Source organism: Etheostoma spectabile, chromosome 2 (genome assembly GCF_008692095.1).
Source record: "Etheostoma spectabile isolate EspeVRDwgs_2016 chromosome 2, UIUC_Espe_1.0, whole genome shotgun sequence".
Taxonomy (NCBI): Eukaryota; Metazoa; Chordata; class Actinopteri; order Perciformes; family Percidae; genus Etheostoma; species Etheostoma spectabile.
In genome coordinates, this window is record NC_045734.1 from 11,249,746 (window position 1) to 11,275,710 (window position 25,965).

General features: G+C 38.3%; 1 protein-coding gene and 1 long non-coding RNA gene across 3 annotated transcripts in view; both read right to left on the reverse strand.

Moving 5' to 3' along the window:
* gstcd (glutathione S-transferase, C-terminal domain containing) overlaps positions 1–25,965 on the reverse strand; it is a 51,481-nt gene that overhangs the window by 2,126 nt on the left and 23,390 nt on the right. Inside the window, exons 6-11 of one of the 2 annotated variants that reach the window (XM_032540490.1) lie at positions 13,846–13,961; positions 13,461–13,505; positions 12,907–13,035; positions 7,369–7,502; positions 4,468–4,498; positions 1,404–1,473 (exon numbers count right to left, since the gene is read on the reverse strand). In XM_032540490.1, coding sequence (XP_032396381.1) covers positions 1,404–1,473; positions 4,468–4,498; positions 7,369–7,502; positions 12,907–13,035; positions 13,461–13,505; positions 13,846–13,961 — 525 coding nt within the window. Of the gene's footprint in view, positions 1–1,403; positions 1,474–4,467; positions 4,499–7,368; positions 7,503–8,080; positions 8,223–12,906; positions 13,036–13,460; positions 13,506–13,845; positions 13,962–25,965 lie in introns of those variants that run through there. The other variant, XR_004335792.1, reaches the window with a different exon arrangement.
* LOC116704849 (uncharacterized) overlaps positions 14,982–25,965 on the reverse strand; it is a 21,484-nt gene continuing 10,500 nt past the window's right edge. The window contains exon 3 of the long non-coding RNA XR_004335793.1: positions 14,982–14,994. This is a non-coding gene — a long non-coding RNA (uncharacterized LOC116704849). The remainder of the gene's footprint in view (positions 14,995–25,965) is intronic.

Consider the following 25,965-nt stretch of genomic DNA (forward strand, 5'->3'; position numbering starts at 1 on the left):
TCTAGGCTACGCCCAACAGTTGGTACCAGTCATGCAACAAGTTGTTATGCCAAACACCAATGTAACAGAAGAAGAACATGCATCATGTGAACGCTGGCATTCGGAAAACAACGTAATCACGGAGGTGGTCCCTGATATTCCCAGGTGGCATGAACGCACCAAAAGTCCTTCACCCCAGATCTTAACAATATCTAATTAGTCTAATTAGACAGCATTCATGATAGCGCTACTGTATTGGTTGGCATAATGTAGGCACTCTTTTGTCCATTCCCTGTATGTTCCTAGCCTTTGCGTGTATCAATACCCTACAGAAGCCACTTATCAACAACTACACACTGATTATTACGCTTTTTTCTTAGGATTTCCTTTCAATTGACTTCAAATGTATTAGGCAGTTAGGTAGCAGGTGGCACACAGTTAATGTGAGCTTTGTTCTGCCATGCTGTCTAGGTGGTCACAGTCGCAGTGATAGGCTCTGGAGAGATGGGATCAAACATGATTAGAAAATGTTAGTGGGAGAGGTTGAGCCCTGTTAACTGATAGAGAGCAGAAACTCTGTGACAGGTGGTGTCAGGTACGTATGAAAGGGCTTCAGAATGACAAGGCACTGGGGAGCCTCCTCAGATTCAGAGGAAAGCTTTGATAAGCTGACTAACTATCAGGGGTAAGAGAGTTCTCAACATTAATGAAACACTGTACAGTGCAATTTCGGCACAGGCCTGAAGGTTTCATCCTGACAAAACCGTTCCCTCTGAATTCAACAGCGCCGATCTGGCAGCTGTTCACTGCAGCTGTTTTGTCACTCTGAAGAAACCCCCGCATTAACATTTTTTCACACTCAAACAGTCTGGACTGTTTGAAAAAGGTAAAGTTGTGGAGTTAGGTCACAGTGTACAAAAATCTCACACCCAACATCAGCATGCACTATGATAAGGGGACATGGGAAAGGGAAAAAAAATGATGGATGAAAAGAAAATACTTTTGTGGTTTCCTGAGAAACTTTTTCAGGTTGGGAAATGCCAGGAGTCAGAGCGAGGTGGCTGGCAGCAGCGATCTTGGACCGCCCTTAACCCTGCCTGATCAGCACACTTTTCTGTTGCTGCTAGTACACAGGTTAGACCCAGTGAATGAATAATTGAATTAATTTAAACAACGCAATTAAAATAAAAAATGTACATTAAAAAAACAGGGTTTAAATAGTAGCCAAAGAACAATAAATATCAAGACAGTATCCATTTCTATTCTCATACATATACTGTAAATCAAATCACATTTATTTGCCACATTCACAGTACAACGTGTAGCAAAACAACTGTGTGCCTAGTACCAAAACACATCTAATGAATAGAAAACAATAGAATTGATTGAATGTTCCGTTAAAAGGAGAAGATTGTAAACAGTACCTATGAGTCGCCTTTCAGGAGGGAGCTGGACAGCAGTTTGGTCTGCGAAGCGACAGAGGACCATGTGTTCCTGAAACAAGGTAAGACAATGAGTACAAGGACCCTTTATTACAAATAGGGATGTAGCGATTACCAGTGTAACGGTAAACCACGATACAATGTTGACAATTGCAATTACCGTTTTCTTATAAAATATCATTACTATCACACGGATTACCACGGTGTGGAAACCATGTGTTTAATCCTTCCCAGCTTCATATGAGTCTCCGGAAGTTGCCGTGCCGCCACACAGCGGAGCCTACAACGTGCATTGGAACAAGTTGGAGTCATGGCGGAAGGAGGAGATGACACTCAAGACATTCATCAGTCCTCTAAGAGGACTAAGTCTTAAGCATGGGCATATTTTAGCTATTATAAGAAGGCCAAAGGAAAGTTGAATGAAGATAGTTGAAGAAGATATCCTGTCTGCGGAACATGCAGGAAAAAAGTTGCTGCTAAAGGCATTGAACACACTTTTAAAAAATACCGCGATAATACCAAAAACCATCCAACCATTTTGGTCACTATAACCGTAAGGTTGAATTTTCATACCGTAACATCCCTAATTGCAAAGGTAATTAATCTGTCTCAAACACAGTACAGTGCCAATGGAGTAACAGTGATTGATCAGATTGATTTCTCTCCATTGGGTTTATCACTTGTACGTAGACAAGTTTACAGTACGTTAAACTAGTTGACCAGACTTAAGATGTAACTGATCAAAAAAGAAAACATGGAAGGACTTCCTTTGCATGGTAAGCTCTTTCAAAGATTCTTTGAATAAAATCATATGTGTAAAGTCTGCCAAAAGGCCAGATGAACCATGATTATATATTTGTAACCAAAGGACAAGTTTTCCGGTCCTGTTTTTCCCCGCCATGGTTCATGGAACAAGTGAGTCGTTGAGAGCGGTTAGTCAGCGTTAACTTGCTTTTTACTTTAATTGATATGATTCTTCACTCCAAGAGGTCAACACTGAATGCAAGGTCACAGAGCAGGTGCTTAAAGTTAGTGCTGAGCACCAGTATATCACACCATTACCCCTTTATTTCAGCAATACCCCATTTATCAATGTGCTGTCATTCTGTTTAACTACTGTAGTTCAGGAAGGACAACTACAGTTCTGCTTTAAAATAATCTAATGCTTTTACTTCTGGTGTCGGCTGGGGGTTTCGAAGGCAGATTGACAGCAAACAGTGAGGTTCTCTATACTGAGCCCAAATGAATAGCAAATACCAAACATGGTTGTTGAAAGCAAAACCACAACGGGAGGCAGGGGAACTTTAGAGCCAAGGTTTGAAGTGGCAGATGATGTTTCTGCTGGTTTACAAATAAAACAAATTTATCCTGCTGTGTGGATAGGTGTTAAGCTTTTCATTTCCAGACAGAAAATAAGGCAATTGTTGTTTATTTTGCTCACTGGGCTTTTCAACAAAAAAATCCTATCCCTCACGTAACAATATACTTGCCCAGTGTCTTGTAAATAATATTTAATCTTCTGTGCCTCTCAAGCCACGTCTGTAAAAATACGTTTCTTCTAGTGCACAACAACAAAAAGAAGTTGGAGGTGGTCAGATGTTGTGACGTGTCAACTCTTAAAGACCTGCAGCAACTTTTACACAGATTCTCCCCAGGGGCACTGACAGGTCCAATACATCATCATGTGATGGGCCCTCCCAGAGCACAGTGCTGGGTCTGTGCTGAGCGATAAGGGCCTGAGAGACTGGAGGGTGTGATTCTCCCTCTTGTCACTGCCTGGGGTATAGCCATTCCCAAGACAGTGACGAGAGCACATTAATCCGATTCATTTTATTTTACTGTCCTGTGAAATTAATGGAAAAAAACAGGAAAGCAATATAGGAACAAGCATGTACTCATGCCAAGCAAAATAAAGCCATGTCAATAAGTTTTTATTGTTTTAGAATGGTGGTACATCCAAATCACAAAACATACTGGTTGTACCTGCTTTTCCTCAAGTCAAACTTAGCCTAGTTAGAACATGAGTGGAGATAATTATGTGGAGATTTACCCATCACTAAATGAATATATTACAGGGATTAGTTATAATGAAATGTTTACACATACTAACAGCCAGGTGTGATTGTTACGTAGCTAACTGGACCAACTCATAAAGCTAATGGTAGCTTGCTAATATAATAGGACCCGTATAGCAGGAAGAGTAAAAGGCAATATGGAATATGGTCAATCTGAACCGATACATGACAAAGTGCTGTTTAAGCATGATGTAAACTGAAAAGTGGATTTTCAATTAAATTTCTTACAAAAAATACCTAAAATTACAAAACATTAGGCTGCTTACTTTTTGTAAATTAAACTAGGTAGCATCATCTCCCTCACTCTGAAATCCATGTAGGCATAAAGAAATAAAAGAAAGTCAAACCTCCATTTACAAAAGAGTTAAATCAAATATTTTGTTTACACCCGTAAAATAAGCAAAAGAAAAATGCAGTGGTGACCACAATTCGATCCAAGGAGGATTCGACTGGCCAATCTCCCAGTCAGAATCACATTCTATCTTGTTGATTATGCCTTTGCAGAAAAATGGCTTGTTGCATTTATCTCTCTCTCTCTCTCTCTCTTTCTGATTCCATTATACCTTTGTTGATGCAGTAGCATCTTAATTAAAAAGCAATTAGCGAGGCAGCCTCGAGCTCACCCAGTAGAGTCCTTGGCAGCAGCCCAGGTTAAAATCTGACCTGCGGTCCTTTGCTTCGTGTCATCTCTCTTTCTTCCCCCTTTCCTGTCTATCCTATGTCACTATTGAATAAAGAGAAAAGCCCAAAAAAATCTTTAAAAAGAAGTAATTGCCAAAGAGAAAAAAAATGTCATTGTGTTGTAACCGAATACGTAAGACTCTAATGAACATTATGTGTCTTTCGATGTGCATATAGTTGAACTGAATCTCAAACACAATCCTTGATAAAACAGAGTTGCTGTTATTCAATATTCTGTACTTGATATTTTGAGTGCAAATTAAAAATAAATGCAATAGAGGGAAGCATACCTTATAAGTCAGAGTCTCTTGAAACCTTTTGCTGTGAAAACAGAAAAAACAAAAGATACATTATATTATTATTATTATGATTATTATTATTATTATTATATATCAAAGTGCAGTGATTAAACTGTGGCAGTAAAATGTGTTTATTACACTCATGTATGGCATATGTGTGCTTGCTCAGCTTTGTGGTGTAGATTTCTTTTGTAAAAATATCAATTTAAAAACAAACTAAAAACAACAAAGAATTTATAACCAAATCTAAGGCTCAACACAACACAAACAGCATGCATCATCCCCAAAACAAACCATTTTATCTCTGGGGAAAAACATGGCTTTTTTAATGACATGGAAGTAAAATCAGTTTGTTTGTCATTGTAAAAATGTATCACTGAAGTTAATTAAAAGTTAACATGAAGAGGGTTAGGGGCCAGTCAAGTCATATGGAGAGAAGTCTTAAATGTAATTGTTCGGGCCTTAATGAAATGGACAGTTTAGTTTCACATCTCATAAAAACCTGTGAACTGCCTGGAATGTCTACATTTGCAGAATATCCACATGAGTACCTGGAACATGACCTGGGGGGAAAACACTAAAAGTAGCAGGATGAAGATTGACACAGTCAGGTGCATAGGCCTTTCACATACACTGCAAGATTGCCCTCCAGAGACCCAGCTTCTTGTTTTCTCAATTTTATGAGGAGTCAGGAAGGGTGAAGTGTCAAGTTAGCAAAAGTGAGGAGAGGAAAAACTAAGTATGTGAAAACTCTTAAATATTTTATACTTTACACTGAGAGACCTCCCCAAGGCACAAGGGCCCCTTAAAAATCACATTCATATCAGAATACCTGAAACATAGTACACAGTTAACCACTGCTCTACATCGGTGTTAACCTTATTCCGCCAAATGGAGATATCAGGACGGTCTCACAAGGCTACATCGGTGTGCAATTATGTTAAAGTCTTGGCAACCATATCTAAGCCAACATTTTTACGCTTCATGATACATTTCTGGTTGTGGGGGAATGAATCGAAACATAACTGAGATCAAACATTGAGATTGAAAATTGATGGTATGCCACTGTTGTTGTTTGGCAAAGTTACCACTTTAAAATAGACATATACCGCCTGACGGATTTTGGTATGCCGCTGCTGTTATGTAAGCCTATGGCACTTATAAACGTTATAATACTGTAAAGTCAGCACAACAGTTAAATCCATTTCCAAAAATATATTTTAATAGTGCAGAATCAGGCACACAACTTATTAACGTTATGCCACACATGTTCCATTGTTATGTACTGTACATGCACATGTACAGACATATACCACTGATAATTTTGACTATTTCACTGGCAGACACCGCTGTGCACCGACACGACCATCGGTAGTGTGTCTGCAATTGTCTGGATCTCATGTGGCTGCTGTGTTTGCAGGGTGGTGACGAGTGTGGTATGAGAAAGCACTTTCACCTTTCACTGGATCATTGCACTCTAGTCCAGGCATGTAAAACTATAACTTTTAAACTAAATGAGAGTTAATAAGTAACTCTAATGAAGATGATTTTTGAAATAAGTCATGACCCATGAAGGACGTGCCTAATCTGGATTGAGTCGCATAGTTGAATAATATTATAAAATGCAAGATCACTCCTACTACACTGTCACGTACCACTCCCCACTGGCTTACGACGATTCCTTACTGGCATCCTGCTGCTGTGTGACACATGAAAACGGTGTGTCACTGCTGTTCAAAGGCCACTACTGCTTCGACTCAAAAATCTATAGGGTACATTTAAGTTTATTAAAACCTACTCTACCTACTAGAGATATTTTAGGTAGTGACAAAAAGAGGCATTTATTTAAATACAGAAACAACACTGGATGCCGTGGATGATGGGCAGTTTTTGACTAGAGTTCCAACCCCTGAAATCCTGCAAGAACACAAATTCTGTTTTAAAACAGAAACTGATGTCCATGATGCTTGGATTAGGAATAAGACATACTTTATTAATTCCCAAGGGAAAATTAAAAGATGGATGAAGAGATGAGGAAAAGAAGGAATATGCAGAGAGAGCTAGAGGTGACTCAGCTTAATTTTAAGTAGGTACATCACTTTGCTATGTGCTCAGCATTTTTTGACGGTTTAAAAAAATGTGATGTCCCCATATTCAAAGTTTAAATAATAATAATAATAATAATAATAATAATAATAATAATAATAATAAAGAGAACAGTGGAAGCAACTTCATCAGGAAAAAAAATCTGCTGACATGACACGCTGTATGATTTTGTCCCAGACCAGAACTGACTTGGCCCAACTTGGCAATTGCTATAGCAACAGGATTAACACCATTTAAGTAGTGCCCTTACTTCTCCTTCTCTGCTGTCATTTGTTTTTTTCCTTCTCTGTTTAAAGAACTGAAGTAAATTTTCTGTAACACTACGATACGATACGATGTACGATAAGTAATTTTAGTAAGAGTAGCATTTCATGTATGTACTGTACCTCCAACTGGATTTTCCTGATTTGTCTGTAATATCCAAGACAGGATCTACAGAGAACCCCCATTTTCTGTTGCTGTCAGACTGGGGGCTGAGATTAAAAAGGTGAGGTGCGGAACATATTGTGACACTGTTGCCTTGTACTGTCAGTGCTGATAAGACACAGGAGATGAACAAATAGCAGTGACAAGAGATAAAGGTATTGTGAGAGAGAGTGTGAGAATGAGTGGGAAAATGATGGAGAGTGAGAGCTCCACAAAAAAAAGTGAAAATAAAATCCCTAAGAGAATATGGCAGGGAAGAGAAACACCGGTGTTATCAGGGCGCTACACTAACAAGAAAACAACATTTAAAAAAGCAGAAACCACGAGAAGGTAACTGAGGTGTAGTAAGCAGGTGCAAACCTCCTGGGAAAGGTGAACTTGATTGCATTCTGAATGAAGCCGTAGCAGCATGGGCTGATGACAAAGGCGGCTCCCGCCTGGATACAATGCTCCATCACCATGTCTGTTGCAACGCCACATGCATGGAGGGCAACCTGAAGTGAAACAAACAAAACAAATCCAAAACGTGTTTTTTTTTTCACCAGTAAATTCTAAGCTAAGCAAGACAAAAAGTGAGAGCATTCAAAAGCATTCACTTGATCCAACTGAATCAATTCATAATAGCTGTGGCTATTACATACATACACAGTATGTGTGCTTTCCCAGGTGCAGACTCTGGGAGGGAGTTAGAGCAAACAGAATGTATTAGGTCTTTAGGAGCAGAGGCACGGATGCATCTGGTATCCAATAGAGTGGGTAAACTCTGCTTGGTGATGAACACCTAGCTATGCATTAGTTTGGTATGATTATATATTGGATGGCGAAAAGGGACTAAAAGACCCAATGTTATAGCCTGTGTATATTCCAGCTTGCAAAAATAACTTGTGATACCTCAAAGACAATGCTTTTAATATTCAAAGTAGAATGGTAAAATAGATGATTTCCTCTCAAGCGTACATTGGCTAAATAGATTCTCTGTTAATGGCCCGCATAAAATGCATTATCAACAGTCTAGTGTGATAATAGCTACTCTGGCTCACTAAAATGAATGCCGTCCAACTCAAGCAGCCACCTCAAACTTCTTTTGTTGTCTTCCAAGAAATTGTCACTTGGCCTCCGGGAGTCTGAATCTACTGCACGTTGCCTTGACAGCAGTGACACAGAGCAGAAGTTCAGACTCGGTCAGGACAGGGCGGAGCCAAGATTGGCAGCAGCTACAAAAGATTGGAGAAGATAAAAATGACCAAACGCACTCATAAAGTCACCAAAATGTCTGGGCGGGGGTACATTTCTCAGAGGTGCTTAAGCGCTCCCTGGAGGTTGGACAGCTGAAGCAATCCTTCAGCTCACAACTACACATGAAACCAAAAGGTGTATATTTAAAACCTGCAAACATTTTTTTATATGCAATTTCATAGTCTACCCTCGGAAACAAGTCATGTGATTAGTTTTCAGAGCTCCACTTGGAATTTTGATGAGTTTGGTCAAAGAACCGTTTTTTCCACTTAAGAAAGATTTGCACTTATTTTAACATTTGGTTATACAAGGTGATTCTGCACATGAAAAAGTAACCAGAAACTGAAAATTGGGGAGTTAACATTGATTACCTGCACGGCCTTGCATCTATTTGACACCTAATTTCCTATCCTGCATTTATTCATGGCATAAGGGGAAAACCTAGCTTATGTTCTTTCAACAACATATTTCAGGCTGCTGATTAGGAGGAGGAGTCCCTTTAAGAGATTGCATGATGTTACATCCCCCACATCTAAAGCAAAAATAATTAACAAAGTAACACTATTGCTCTTACCCAGCTACTTAATGTTGTACATTAGTCATGCTGTGGTAAACCCTAATTACATTTTATAACCTTCAGCCTCGATTTAACACCAACACTAAGCCACTCAACTAAAAGAAACGCACACAACTAAAATAAAACACATTCTGATATGTTTTGATAAGTGATTATGCATTTCCATTTTTTGATTTGGAAAGATTCCTTGCTTTCAAATGGCTGAAATTTTCTTTTGTTGTCGTCTGTTAAAGCAATATTGATGAAGGCCAATTTGTTTTATGGGATGCTAATTAAAAATGGATGATGGAAAGAGGTGAACATTTATGCAAGGTTGATTTAAAGCCATCTGATAGACATACAGTATTTCATAGAAGCACTGCAAAGCACATTTCTGCACTATCATTTCACTGGAAGAAGAAATTATGAATTAATTTGCAACAACCAAAAGAATTAAGGGTCATTTATAAAACTGGGTTATTTATTAATCTTTTGGGGAGAGGAAACACTGTTTCTATCTGTATCTTCCTCTCAATAATCAAATCACAGAAATAATGAGGCTTCATTATTTTATCTCATCCAAGTAATTACATCCCTCTTTCCTGTTCTATGTGGGCCTATTTGGAAACAGTATTGCAGAAGAACAGTTTCAGCATCTGTCTTTGCAGTGTTAGAGTTTTAAATGTTTAGATTATTAAGAAATCATGCTATTGCTTAGGGATTCAAGTAAATCTTGTCTATCGTCAATAAGAATTTTATATCGGCAGGACTGAGTGTCTGGTATGTGTGGCCTAGTATGTGTGTGACAAATATGTGTGATCTTGTTTGTGCAGACCAGACTAGAATAAGTGGGATTACATTGAAACAAAGAGTTGTTTTCCTCTTGAAGGTGGATGAGATGTTGTATTTGACTAAAGATAAACAGACTCAAGCTTGAAAGACAGACAAACAACAACTCTGAACCCTAAATGAAAGCAGCCAATAAAGCTGTATTGGAATTGTTCACATACATAAGGCTTAAGCTTATAACAGTAAGTATATTGTTCTTCGTGCAAACATAAAGAAGTCTACTGAAAGAATCAATTGCAAACAATGAGACCCTGAAGCAGAACCAATAATTGACCTGGATGGAGTCAAATAAAATCCAAATCAACTTCAAGCTCCACAACTTTTCTTGACTCCAAGGTGTGTTGGCTCAATGTTATCTGGCAGGAGAAAGCATAACAAAAATAGTTCTGATACCAGCCTAACACGTTGGACATAAAACTGCAGACAGAAAGAGCAGACACTGACTAAGAATTGGGACAGCTTAACTTAATTTGCCCGATTAAATAAGCGTGACTAAAAATGGGAGCATGTATTATACAAAGCAGGATAGAAATATCTGTGCCAAGCAGGAAGAAGCTAAGACAAAGCAACAGCTAGGACTGCACAGATGTGGAGATAAGAATCTCAAGCAGTGTAAAAAAAGGACAAATTTCAGCACCTGTTTTATATATAAAGCTTCAAATTAATTAAAAATCCATGTGTGTGTGTGTGCATAAACTCTCAATAGGCTACAAAAAAACACCCACACATTGTAGAGAAGAATAATCTGCGCTGTTTGTTTCTTGGCAAATGGAACGGGTCTCAGTGGAGTGACGATGTTGGAACAATAGCTTCTAATTAAGGCAGGTACATATATATTCCTAATATATATTATACTACTATATGTCCCAGAGAGAGTTAAAGCTAAGCTACTAGAACAGCTGGCTTTTCTGAAACTGGGCTATGACAAACGGCAGGAAGATATAGAGGATATATTCAACATGTTTGTGGAATGACACTGACCTGAGACACATTAATAACAACAATGACCAAGAATAATGACAATAACGATGGTATGGAAAATCAAAATGTGTGGAAACAGGAACTCAGGGACTCTTCATAAGGTGAGAGCAACATGTTTTTAAATCCCAAAGACCTGTTTTGAGTGACACAGACAGATTCAATCAGCCAATTAACAATCACAGTTAAGGACTTCTAAATTGAGAGTAATTATCAGTTTGAGAAGTCAAGAACTCTGTAGATGAAGGTGAGCGTTTTATAAAGGACTAGCAATGGTTTTGACTTCCAGTTGGAGAGTGTTACCCAATGCTGGATTTTAGACTGTTTTGTCCCTTTTAAGCATGGCGTTTAAAGGTAGTAAAAAAAATGATTCTGTTGTTGCAGGTAGCTGTGTAGAATTAAACATATTTACTAAGCCGGATCTTTAACATTAATACACACAAACAGGCAGAACTGCAGTCTTGGCAGATATAAAATGTGTGATGCATTAAGAAGTAAAAGTGTGACATGACCAAGTTAACTGCATAAAACTTGAAATGGCAGGCAACCTTCTTTTCAAAGAGGTCTCCCAAGTCTTTACTGAAAGCATAACTCTTTTTTTGAAAGCAAACCATAAGGATGGTAGATTTTTTCAAAGTAAACAAACTCATCAAAACTAAGCCTCTTTGAGGAAAACATTTAACCCTGACATTACCGTTCTCCTTAATTTTCTAGGTAAAATTGGCTTTTCAATAATCACAGGGGACATTGACATACACCGCTTGACTCAAGTGTAGAGCACTAAAAGGGTTCTGATTAAAAGCTACACTTCAGGAAATGAAATGTCATCTTAGCAGCACTGACAAAAATAATTGCACGTTGGCATTTACGGTTTCTGAAAAAGGATGAGGAAATAACATTTCTGAGCTTCTCCGAAAAATATAAATATTATACATTAACGTTCAGACACCTCGCAAAAAAGTTGTGATTGTGGCGGAATAAAAAGTACCATGTTTATGCAGTGTTAATCAAAATAGGTTTACTCTTCATTTAAATGCATAATCAGAAATGAGAAGCACTGAGTTATTGGCCTGATTTTCATTATTAACATTTAACAGAAAAGGTAATATTGCACATAACATTGGGCAAATGATGGCCACTGTTTTGACAGCAATGCTTTCAAACCTCATGCTTCTTAGATAAATTACAGAAATATGGAACCGGATGACTGCCCTGTTGATGAGGCTGTTACAGAATTGTATGCAGTAAAATTAATCAATGTCAGGAAACTGTTGATGTGAACACATTGCCTTTGCTATGTAACCTAACAAGATGATCATTATGGCAGTGGGACTAGAGTAGCTTGATTGAAAAAGAGATTTTGCCTCTTAAAGTGACAGTTCAGCCCAAAATCAAAAATACAAATTTTGTTTTGGTGTGAGTTGCCCTGTGTTAGAGATATAGGCCATAGAGATGTCTGTCTTTCTTGAATATAATGCAACTAGATGGTGACAGTGTGAGATGTAAACGGTGTTCTCCTCGGCTGAGCTGTGGTGTTGGTATCAGTTAGCTTCAGTTACAGCTCAGCCAAAGAGGACAAGCCTCTTATCCATGAGTAGGCTTTCTTCTGCCCAGTGATACAGCTGGTGGGTGTAGTTTGGTAGAATGCAAATAATTCCGGATTGGCGCTTTGAGCACCACAAGCCAAGTGCCATGTAGTTGCATTATATTAGAAAGAAGGCAGACATCGCTATGCACGATATTTCCAACAATTGGCAACTCACACCAAAACAATCTAGACAAATCGATAAATAGCACTACAGGTAACAGTCCCTTTAAGTTTCAAAATTTGCACACCTAATTACATTTTCACTGTGTCAGAACATTTTTTTCACTGATCTGTTGGAAAGCTGTTGTGTAGGTGTGAAAAGCAATTTGATTTGCTTAAAAACTCTAATGTGGAAAATAACAATTAACTTCTGATTACAGTTGCATTTCAGTGAATCAATGCTACTGTGGCTGCTAATTGATACCAACTACAATTCCATAAAAATATAGTGCAGTACAGATGACATTGTGAATACTCAATTGTATGTCCAGTTAAAGCTTTGGTTTATTTGTTTTGGTGATTTTTACCATCACAAACAAGTTTTACATTGCATTTACTTGCATTACCAATAATCAGCTAAATCTTAAATATTGAAGTCACTTCATCTCTACAAAATCTATGGATCATCATACAAATGGAGATAAAATTAATGCAAAGCTACATTTTGTATAGTGTTACTTGCTATGCTCACCCCAATGTGAAACGGTCCAGTAAAGTAGTCCAAATTGGCCTGAATGAAGCCAATGTTTTTCAGACCGAGTTCAGCGCTACGACTCTGGGCCCTGACCAAGGACTCTTCTTTGTTTTCTATGAGGATGACCTTGAATGAAGACAGAATAAACTCATAAAGCTGTATGCAAGTGCTACTTTTTCAGATGACTTGGAATGAGCAATAGTACAGTTTAAATGTATGGCAACAAAAAAAACTATCAATAAAAGCTATCAAAATGAACAATAAACACAGACTTTAATTAATGCAACCGAAACATGAGAATACAGGAGGCCTTTTTTTCTTTAAGATAGTCACATCACAACAATACAGCAGTATTGGAAGGATTAAGGATGAATAATGATAACTTCATCATTTTTAATAATGGTTGATGTACCCGATTTTTTAGTTTTTAAAATGTCAAAAATAATGACAAATGTCTGTTAAAGGTTACCAGAGTCCGAAAATACCTAACAAAACAACACAATTCAATGATATGATTCAACACACACACATTGCAAAAATAAAAACGTTACCTGGCAATCGGGAAGTGTGTGAGCCAGAACAATTCCTACATGGCCCTGAGAGACAGCACAAAGAGAAAAAAATAAAAATACACAATAGGAAAACAGCACGCAGGGGGCATCAATAAGTTATGATTAGTGCTGCCCTTTCCAACCAAACATTGACTCTCTCGCCATGCAACGCTACCTCTCTGAGCATGCATTTTCATGAGTGGAATTACCAGTCTGTCTGTGTACACTGGCCAACAACACAAGTCATTTAAAGAGGCAAGGAAAACATGAGAGAATCTGACTAGCTTCTTTCAGCTGGCTGCTAATGGAGCGGCAGTCTAACGTAGCCATCAGGTGAAGTGATAAATATACATGCATAGCTGGACTGATGGATGAATACACGTACCGTTCCACTGCAGAAATCCACAATGGTGTATCCCGGCCTGGCAAGCTCTGTAACCATGGCAACCAAGTTATTCAGCTGTTGCCTCTTCCTGACTGCACGGATATTTGACATTTTCCCTGCAAAAGAGCACAAGTGGAAAGCAACAGGTTTTTCCCAGGTTCTTACTCTGAAAAGTCCATTTAAAGGCTAAAACAAAAACTGCCAGAGAAGAAAGCTATCAAACAACACACTACACATTTCTTCATTACTCTGTGTTCTTTTCTTTTGTTGTCAGTGAGCCTCCCCACAACTGCTCAAATTTTGATTTACAACCAGCCATTTCAGGTAATGGGTATAGCACACAGATGAAAAGGCCTCTAATCTCTCATGAGCATGTTTCCAGCCAATTTCCGAATAGGGAGAGCAAACAATCTTTCAACAAAATCAAAAGCAAGCCTCAGAGCCAAAGTGTCCTTCTCATTTGTGGCGGAACTTTCTGCTGCTGTGCGAGCAGAGTGTACCCCATTAACTTGAAGCACATTTCAGTCTCCTGCATCTTCATCACCAGTCTGATCAACAGCGAGCCGTTGACGCGCTGTGCCAATGCCATCTCCGGTCCATTAATCTAGAGTGCTGAGTGTTTCATTTACCCCACAGTCACACCCTCTTATCCACACAACTGGAATATCACAAAACATATTATTCCTCCACGTTCCGGCTCACACTGCTTTGTATACGACAACAGGGGAGGGGAGAGAGCAAAAAATACTTCCGCCGACAAGAATAGGATATTTCAGTGTCATTATTCAGGCTCTCATGCTGGCTGTTGTTGAGCTGATCCCAGTTGTAGGGAGAGCACAATAAAGAAAGTGAGGGATGAATTTAAATACAGAAAAACAGCAGGAAGGTAATTGAAAAGACTCTGCTCTTGGCTGAGAAACTCACATGGGTGCAGGCATTTCTATGCATCCATGCCTCCAAAGGGGCTTTAGTATAGAGGCCTTTTGATGCATTAAAAGATTTTAATTGCATATTGTTTTACAGAGTGGACAGAATAGAAAAGGGAAAACATACAGTACAAAGTAAGAGTGCAGATTATCCATTTAGAATTCAAACATTTGATGTGATATCAAACACTTTAAACCTGCCAAGACTGATATTTTTTGGCCACTTGGGAGCAGCGGAAACAAGTTGTTAATACAACACTGACATTTTTATGAGCCACTAAAGTTTATTTGGCAAACTTGTTAGCAAAAACGTATTATTACAAAACGTATTGTTATTTACACATTTAACAGATGTGAAGCAATCAAGTTTTGCTTTTGTAGTTGGGTTTCTCAACAAGTCCAATATTGCTGGAGTGTGCGCATCATGTACAGAGGCTCAGTCCTTGCCTCAGCAACAGTGGGTTCAATTCCCACCTGTGGTACTTTGCTGCATGTCATTCCCCTCCTCTCTCCCTTTTTATGTCTAAGCTGTCCTATCAAATAAAGGCCTAAAATGGCCACCAACAACTCCTGAGGGAAATATCTGGCTTTTAATTGCTAAATGTTCATTATATTAACTCACTGTCATTTAGTGCTGGGCAGGCAGCATCAATTACATTTTTTGCTAAAAACAGCTGCCATGAAAGCTGTGAGAGTCAACTAAATCAATTAGGGTGTGGGCCTGAATATCCAAACAGTGAGCTAAAAGGCGTTATAATGCTTCATAGAGCTGTGGGGAACTGATGAGGGGAACTGCAGAGTTAGGTGAAAATTATATGTGGATTCATAACAACCAGCCAAAACATACAAGTATCCATGTGTTCCATTGTTTTTTTTAAAACATTGATTATAGCTGCTTTAAGTGCTAATGGTTTTGCCTTAAATATAGAGGGTATTGCCAAAAATCCTGATTCCCAAACTGTCACTAATAAAATTTGATTTGTTGTTAATTTTGAGTGTCCATGTGAAAAGAATTTGTGTGAGGCCACACAAAGGGTCTAAGGGGTCCACAAGAAGTTGCATGAGTGTATCAGGGACACACTCAAAGTTGTTAAAGAAGTGCAAAAGGTGTATACAGTGTTCTTTGTTCAAAAAGTGTTTTCATTGATTGTGTTGGTGTGTGTGCGTGTTTCTACTCAAACAAGACTTTGATGTGATAAAAGGTCACCACACAGCTTAAGGCATCCGCTACGTAGGACTGAGTGGGTGGCAGCAGAAGCGCTAACTACAGTCGACCTCTCCCTTGGTTTTTCATTTAATTTTTGATGTGGTTTAAAAATAATATTGAGAGGTCTTAGAAGTTCACGCCCTGGGTTGCTGTAACTGCGTCAAATTCATTCAATCTTAGATGAACATCATACATTATGCAATTAGAGGTCAAAAAGCCACAATATGTATAAAGAAAAACCAGAGTAGCAACCCACTGCAGATAACATTTTCATAAGGGCTTAATGACACAAATAACATTCAGCTTGTTTCATTATGTCTTAAAACATTCTTGAATTTAGGTTAATCAATAAAACAAAGTGGATCTAGCTGCAATACAATTCACTTTAAATTTTATTTTATAGCAGACACCTAAGGGAAGAGGGACATTAAAAGGGTCAGGTAGTCTGACTATTTGCTTTAATTTTAAGAAATGCTTTGGAGTAGGTAGGAAAGAGGAGGGAAATCAATACCTTAATTAAAGATACAAATGATTATGGGTTTAACTTTCATTGGATTAACTATTTCAACAGGCAACCTGTAGTCCTCTCTCTTTGCATTAACACCGCTCAAAGCGTAGATAGACTGATGAGCGGCTGTTAAGTATTTGACACTTAACTAAACATGTTATCTTCACTGGGCGTCTTTTGCGCAACCGCAACTGTTTTTCTCCTTTTTTTCCTGGTCACTAATGGACCACTGCATGGTACCTACTTGACTCTACTTGCCTTTTTTGGTTAATCATTACAAAAAAAGTCCCTGGTACCTGCTAACAGGTACTTTTTTTTAGTACTACCTCAGTAAAGGTTCAAAGCAAGCTGAGGTAAAACCAAAAGGTGACGTAAGAACCTGCAGACTACTGATTGGTGGGAGAGATTCGTCACTATTCACTGCGTCATCATTGCTATCGACAGACGGGGTTGTCCTGAACAACCCCACCGTGTTTAAGTAGTTTAGCCAGCTGTGGGTTTTTTTGCTGTCTCCAGCTTCTTTTGAAACTAATTTGTCTTCTGGCTATGGCCACAGCCACATGCCAAGAATTAAAAGCAACACACCTTCAACGTTCTGTGTGTGTTGCGTTAGGTCACAGCAGTTTCCACAGCAGCCATGATCGCCTCACGCATGAGGTAGTACAAATCTAAATTGGAAAAAGGAGGACGGGGCACCGCGGCCGAGTCAAGGCAAGCAGGTACCATTAATGGAAAAATGCCTTAAGAGATGGGTCACGTGGATGCTGGTACCAGTAAACTTACTTTACTCACCTCTCAATTTCTTCTGGTGTATATGCATTTAATTCCAGAATAGATTTATCCCTTGACCCTGCCCTTGCCTAACAGCCAGCGGAACCAGTTAATGAGCCCAAAAGGTAATGCTCCTACATGTCCTTTTTGCAAAGAGGGTCATGCAGACACGACTAGCAGACAAGCACCTCCCCAAGGGTCTTCATGAGACTTAATCATCTTTCGTCTCTCGGGAGGATCTACGTACTGAACTGCAATCTACTTGCTAGACAGAATGCTGATACTGGATAATCTTGTGAAACCCTGGAGTCTGTTTAATGATGACTTTTCGGAATGTTCAATGTCAGCATTTTTCATTGGTTATTCACACAATTTTCATACAGTCTCGCTATGGTACAGTTAGGCACACGATTAGGCAACAACATCTTTTACCTTACATGTCATTTAGCTGATGCTTTTATCCAAGGGACTTCCAATTAAGTGCTTTCAACCCTTAAGGTCTTTTGGTTAAGGTATGGTGTGTGGTTAGGTAAATAGACTGTCATCAAGGTATTGTTGAAGTTAGGCAGCAAAACTCAGAGAGATGTTGCATAAACACAAGTATTGGACATAATAAAAACCTCATGATGCCACTAGATGAAAAGTCACAGTTCACAGTGAGAGGATCACTGTTCTTAGAAATCCTCCTGAGGGGGGCCATGAATGTCTGTACCAACTTTGGCGGTAACATACTACATATAATATGGCAATTCACCCTATATTTGTTGAGATATTTGACTGAAAAAACACAAATTTAAACCTTATGGTGGCCGATATAGAGGAAAAGCCAGGGGAACACCAAAGTGGTTAAAATAAAATTGTACAAAAGATTCCAAAGTTGCTTGAAAAATAAGTTATCATCTACCATTAGCCTCAATGACAATAAATATGACAGCTTCCCAATGAAGCTTAAGAGACTAAAATGTAACTGAACAGTTTTGACAAGAAAGTATGATCCCAGGTAAAACTTAACAATCACAGACCATGTAATTCACAGAGAGGTCAGTACGAGAGAGGCCTATCTAAAAGGAGCCTCCCCCCAACCTGACATTTTTCCTCATACCTCCCAACTAAATCTACTGTCTTCCAGACACTTTATAAACGGACACAGCAATTCCAAGTGTGACAGAAACTGCCTGCAACTGTCATCTACTAAAGCCCAAATGATCCAGTAGCAAGAAGAGTTGTTGACAGGTGGACATAAGCTCACCTCTCTTCCTTTGTCACTACTCACATCAAACTGTATGTACAAGACTGAGAATGAGCTCTAATGTTTTAGCAATTAGTCAGCCATTGGCATGGCACATCATCAAGCCAAGAATGTATAAATGCTAATAGTCATGTATAAATTATCTCTGAAGGGCTGGCAACGGAGACTACATCAAGTTGAGCTATATGTTTGAGACCATGTTAAAGGAAATGAAAGACTATAAAAAGCTGGACACAAAGACTCTTTTCAAAGTGAAACTTGGCATCATGGAATAAAATCCTCTGTTTGTATTAGACAAACAATTACAGTGGAACACACTGGCAAGGAAAATACAACATTTGGCCAGTTATTGAATAGTGAAATCTCATTATATTACAACAAGCCAAACCGATAAATCCACCAACGTGTAAAGATTCTTCCAATTGGTTCCAATCCAAACTTCAACGCGCATTTCAACATTTTTCCAGAATTGTTTTCTTGTTTTGGAGGGGAAACTGCACTGGGAAAGAGTGGGATTATCCTGTCCAACTGCTCCAAGATTTAATTAGTGAAAAGCCTAAATATTATTCATCATACATCATTACATGAGTCAAGCACAGGCGGTATATTTTTTGTCTGCATATCAATGTTCATGCAACCTAAATGTACTGTATTTATATAGTGCTTTTCTAGTCTTAACAACGACTCAAAGCGCTTTTACATCATACAGGAACCATTCACCATTCACACACATTCATACACTGTTACAATATTCTGTGGATTTTATTATTTGCCTGCAGCAAAAAGACATTTATTTCCACGGACGTATTAATACTTGTATTACTTGTCCCAGTTCATGTTAATTGACCTCCACTGCTGACATGTTACGTTGGTTGGAATCTGATGGGGTCATCTGTTTCCTCCTAAAAGAGTTATGTGTTTAACCTCCTCCCTCAGGCTGATGTGAGATGAAAGCAGAACATTATGATGCTGGTGGTGTTTATGAACAGGGGCATGGAAGCCATCACATCCGGATAACTACTGGCACAATGCCAGAGATGACAGAACTAGTAAGAGGCTTAGTATCAGAGAACCAAGTTTTCTGTTTTTCCAGCAGGTTGACTCTGCCTTGACATTTCCCAATGCTCTGTGAGGAGAAAGCATGTTATGGCTGTGTCATCAGGGGAGACTGAGGATCCATTAGCCTGTGTGTCCTCTACTGCTAAGAGGTGCCTACCACTGCTCTCGCTGGCAGTGAGCCCTGAGCTCGTCCTTTTTTCCCCTGATGCTGCAGAACTGCCCAAAGCCTTATCAAGCAGGTCCATCACACATATTAGAATGTAAATACATTGCTGTGGCAAAGGGGGCCTCTCTGTTTAGGCTCTGCAGGATCCGACAGCTAACATCTCTCAGATGATATGCTGGTTTAAAGAGCAAACATAAGGAGGGCTGGTATATGATTCAACGCTAGGTTATGTTTATATATGTTTTATAACCTTAACATATTTGTGTTGAATCATTGGAATTTTATGTTTGTTAAAAAAAAAATTGCAATCTCTAGTTACTGGTAAACTGGTCCAATATTGGATTTTTTCCCCCTTCTGTAAATCACATTTAGAGGGTTGGGGTTGAATAATATTTAATTTAAATACAAACTTATGTGTTCAGAACAGTACCAGCTCATGTGTTATAAAGTGTTACTTTAAAAGTGGGTGGTAAAATAAGGTTAGAAACTAGAAAGGTTCCATTACTCCATCTGAACTGTGTACATCGGTGTTACGCAGCCTTACTAGTGTCCGGCAACCTACAGGAGTTATTTGTGGGTTCACGTTACACATTTTGCTGTCAAGGAGGAATCAAATTCCTCACGAGTGGAGCGTCCCCAGACGTGTTTACCACAGAAATGTCCCAGACAGTCATCTGTCAAGAACCAAGAAATATGGTGTCACACGGTGTCATGTTAGAAGATGGCGAGCCTGAAAGGACAGTCTTAAAACAACTTGTGTTGCAGAAAAACTCTTCACACCTCTTTCACATTTAGTGTGTTCAAGAATGTGAGTTTTACTCAAAAGCACAATGAAGGATTGAATGATGGCATTTTTATTTATGTTATATTAAATATGATATGTCCATCTACTTTAGTGCAATTCAGTGCTTTTTTAAATTAATTTAATAATTCAAAGTCCCATTTGGAATACTGCTATGAGTTTCCCATGAAATATAGAAATAGAAAACTGGGCAGCTGTTTTTGTAGAACAGTACTACAATTTGTTGCATAACATTGACTGTCTAGTTATTTTAAAATACATATATCTCAATTAGTTAGTAAGATAAATGTAAGTTTTGTCCTTTGATGTAGTGATGATCGTCCAGGAGAAGGCAATTTATTACTGATATATATATTTTTTACATCTCAGAGCCAATTTAATGAAAGCAAATAAGCAAAAGCACAGGTCAATAAGTCAAGGGTCACTAGTGAGAAGGTTAATGTGTACATGTATAGCATCTAAAGTAAGGAAGATTTCTTCATAAACCTTCTCATTGAGTTTCAGTAAATGGAATGACACAGCATGTGCACACATTGGGTCGTGCATAGTCTTGCATTGCCAGACATTTCTCCATAGCACTGCACAGAGGGGGGTCTGGCTAGTCTACAACATTCTGGGTTGGGAGAGAAACATGCTCTGGTTTATTGGCATGTTAAGCCAATCCAAATTGTCGGGGGAGGCGCTGAGCGCCGCACGGAGCCCCGGTGCCTCTGCAAAATGGCCTCGGGAAGGACCTTGTTTTGGCGGAACGTGTACGTTCAAATTTTGTTTTAGTCGTGTAACAGAAAACTAAGATTGGACAGACAGTCCAGCTAGCTGTCTGGATTTACCCTGCAGAGATCGACTGGAGATTAAAATTCCAAGGTAACAGACATCCAGCCGAAAAGAAGGACATACAGTGAAATTTCCGGCTACAAAGGAGCAATCCCTGAAGTGGAAAGTCGTGGATATAGTCTAGGATGTGCACAGTCAGGTCGTGGTGGATCATTATCTACTCAGTCTAACTACTGCAGCTCTCCTGAGCAGATCATGTTTAAATGTGTGGATCCGGCTCAAGTAGTTATGAATGTACAAGTGTGTCAGCTCACAAAGGATCAGGTTGGCTCTGTCGAGGAACAATAACAGTGTTTTCTCATCTTGGCAGCTGCTCAGACGATACAGTGTGTCATAAAAACAAGTGCAAACATGGTGTGGGAGCTCTTAGCAGAAACTGAAGAGGTTAAAAGAAAAGCAAACTGATTTTAACGGTTTGCTCCTTCTTCAGTAATACTGCACATGGTGAATTTGCACATCTTCATCTTCCCACTCTACCAAAGTGCATTGTTCCTTTAATTCTGCAATGTGCACACTTTTTGTTTTTAATTTTTTGGAGTAATAGTTTAGTTTATAGTGTAGTCCAGTATATTCTTCATTTTGAACAAGTAAGTATTTTTATTGTACTGTATTCTTTATTGATAATTTTTATTTATTTTTCTTGTTGTCTTTATTTTCGACTGATATATATTTCTCTCTTCTGTTATTGATCATGTATATTTGGTGTTCCCCTGCAATACCTGGATAACCTGCTGCTTTAACACAAGAATTTCCCACTTTGGGATTAATTACATTAAAATTCAAATCCAAGCACATCTATCCATCCATCTATCTAAACCTTTTGTGGTTTTAGAACTTCTAAAGACATTAATATGCCATGCACCAAATGAAAGGCTGGCTAATACAACCGTAACTCCTGTTAAACTCCCTGGTGCGAGAGAGAATGTTATTTCTTTTATGTGTCTGAAAGGGGAGAAACTGCTGCCCCCTTAAGTGCTGCACACTTGTTCACACTTCTTGCTGTTCTGCAGGAGTAAACTGACCAATCAAAATAAAGAGTGAAAGAGTGCTTCTTACCACCTAATAAACAAACTGCCTGGAGTGCAGTAACAAAGGTAATGGATGTCCAAGATTAGTAAGGAAAGCTACAGGCTTAACAAAATGGCACATGTTACCGCACTGGCTTAAAAGAAGAGCAAAAAACCTCACCTCTTGAAATCCTGACTTTCCCATTAAAAACCATCTAAGTTTCCTTAAATTTATGATGAAAATGTGTCTGCATAACAGCGTTAGAAATACATCCTGTTTGTACTCTATTGAAGCTTTATGAAGGTTATAATCTGCAAACTATTTAAACCCAATGAGGTCACAGCGTATATGGCTGCAACCTTACAACAAATGAAATGTAATTGATGCACATTTGTTTGATACCTAATTAAAACTTAAATTACACACAATTATACAATCACTAATGTTGGTGCATATAAGATTGTACCCCTTTTAAATAGAACATATTTGAAACTAATCTTTAAATACCATCAAAACAACACAGAATGTGGAATGTTTAAGGTTTTTATCATTTCATTGTAGTTTGATGTACAGAAGGGAACAAAGCGGCAATTAAAAAAAACATATCTGACAACAAATAATGTGAGGTGATCTCTTTAGTACTAAATTTACATTGCATGACATTAGTTTCTGTAGAGGGGACCCAAAAAGATTTATCACAGTTCCATAGAGTTAAACGTACCGTAAACATACTTTTTTATGTGACATAATTCTGGCATGTTTTCATCAACTGCCACAATATCTAGCTGGCAGGGCTTTAGTTCTACCTTGCAGGCATCTTGCAATGTCTTTGACATAATTAGAAATTTGAAATGGCTTGTTGGCACTTAAAAGTGTATGCAATAGTGCAGAAAAGCTTGCCATTGACAAAATGGTTTATTATAGAAAACTACATACCAGGGCATGAGGAAATTAACTTTGGCACATCTTTGCAGAGAGTTTACAACAATTATAACAGGAGAGAAATCTAAATTCACAGTCCTTTACTGGCAATGTAAATATTGTTTTTTTGCTAAAACACAACATAACTGCAATTATGCAGTATTTAGAAATGTTTGAGTCCAAACTAAATATATATATAATCTTTTTAAGTATTCATAACTTGGAGAAAAAAAAAACTTTTACTACTAAAAGCTCCAATTTTTGACAAGTTGTCAGAAAGAAAATGTTTGCCTTCACAGCAGCAGTTGCTAAAGTCTTTCAATGTGTTTGTGTAAGACTGATGACAAAAAAAGAGAGGTAATGACGACAAACACAAGAGGAAGAAACTTCTCACTGCGCATCCTTCAGCAGCTTTGGAATGTCTGTCAAAACATGACCAGACAAAGCTGTAGGCAGTGGTCTGCATCATTACGGAACTTATCTGTTCCCTGTTACGGGTCAAAACACATACCTAATATGTCTTCACTGTTTGGTTTCAAAATGTGACTACATCTAAACTGAGACATCAGTTTTGCTTTTCAAAATATATCCAATTCCTGAGTTTTCTGTTAGACATGTACAGAGAATCACATCAACACATGCTTTTACATAAACAAAATTTTCCCTGTTATGGCTAAAATGTATTAGTCAATTACATTTTCTTTAACCAATGTTGATTTCGATAATTGATTCATAATAGCTGGTAACAGTTTCCGTTTTTGTTTTTTTTCATTCTATACAAACGTAGTCGATTCTGATTTATTGATCGTCAGTCAAAAAAATTGTTAAAAATAATCAATTTCACCTTTGGAAACTTGATGACTTGCTCAAATTGATAAATAAAACCAATGATGAAAATGATCGTAAGTTGTAGCCCAAAATGCTAGCAAACCTTAGCCGGTAACACTATTATCCCGATCCCTTGGTTTTCTATAATTTCCATGAAAGAAACAGATATTAAAATTCATAAAATACCTGAAATGAACAATTTAATTTGGTACTGAGAACAGGAGATAGCGTTCAGTTGGTACACTTAATTAATTAATTATAAGTTGTTAATTTCAAGGAAATCAACAAACTGAAATTAAAAAAAATTATGTAGTTCTTTCCAGGAATATAAACTAATGTCAAATGATTATTAGGAAAAGTTATTAGAACATTACAGACTTGAAAATCAAGTGTTACCCCGAGTCAATATGTTATGCGTTGTAACACGTCAAAGTGTTTAAATGGAGACTCTCAGCCTTTTCACAATGTTTCGGTTCACTGGCCTTGTCAAAACAACCGACAACAAGCATAACAGAGAGCCTCTACAATGCTCTCATTCATCAAGGAAAAAGAAAATTTTTCTTCATCCAAGAGTATTTTGTTGTAAATAATTGAATTTTTAGAATAGAAATGACAATAGACATTACATCTCTGATATTTCCATTTATTTTATCAAGATAATGTATGCTTCAACCAAGATAATCACACTATTAGATTTTCATATTGGCCCATGCCTTGTACACAATGCCATCTCTCTCCTTTTAGGTTCCAGTCACTGTGTAGGCTAAATATTGACTTGCAGTCTCTCTCCTAATGCTGTTCACTGCACTGTTTGGAGTGGACTTGGCAAAAACAAACATCTACACTCCCCTGCTTTGAAAGTGAAGTTGTAGTTGCCATGGGCAGAGAAAAAAATGTTGTACTGTAGTTGTTCGGAGAGGATTCAAATGACTGAACTGCACATTCACAGCTCAGCTCAGGTCAGTAAAAAATGACCTGAGGCTACCCATAAGCTGACAAATCAGTCTACCATGTCCACAAGGAAAACATAAGATTTGCTCAGTTTTTGGACTTGGGAGGGATTTTACACTTTAATATATCAACCTGTAATAAAACAAAAATAAAGTTGTTTCAGCTAGCAAAAAAACAGCAATACAATTGGCTGTAAAAACCATTAACAAAAACCAGCCAAACGCTTGGTTCCCACATTTTACCTTGAACCCTCAAATAGACCACTGCCACCTGGAGAAAGTCATACTGTATGCCATCCACTTCCAAACTCACCAACTGTGAAAAAGATGACGTACTCATTCCCATCCTGACCTAGGGATAAAAAATTTTGTTCATTTGTCAAATGTCAATACTAGATACAGTGATGTGTTATCAGGCTACTATAATTACTCCTCAATTTCAATTTCCTGTACTAAAAAACTTAAACTGCCTTTATTGCACCTCAAAGTGCTGGATATACTCCAAAACTCATTACACAAACATAAATCTGTTTATACTACATTGGGAGTCTACATAAATGGACCTGTTCATATGGCGTTTGGCGCTTACAGTCCACGCGTATTGTCTGCATGGTCCTACATTTTGAGCTGCATGGGGACGGTCTGTGCGTCCAGACGTTGACAGCCCCAGAGATGGACAACCTGTTTAGCCATCTCCCGGTGTCCGCTGCTGTCTCAGCAGGGAGTGAAGAAGATGAACCGTATGATCTGTGCTTCGCTGCTGTTCTGCTCCCAAGATAATCTGGGCAGCGCTGTTTTGTTGTATCATAGCAACGACGATCATTTCTGGGTCAAAAACCACTCCTAAGTGTGTGTGTGTGTGTGTGTGTGTGTGTGTGTGGGGGGGGGGGG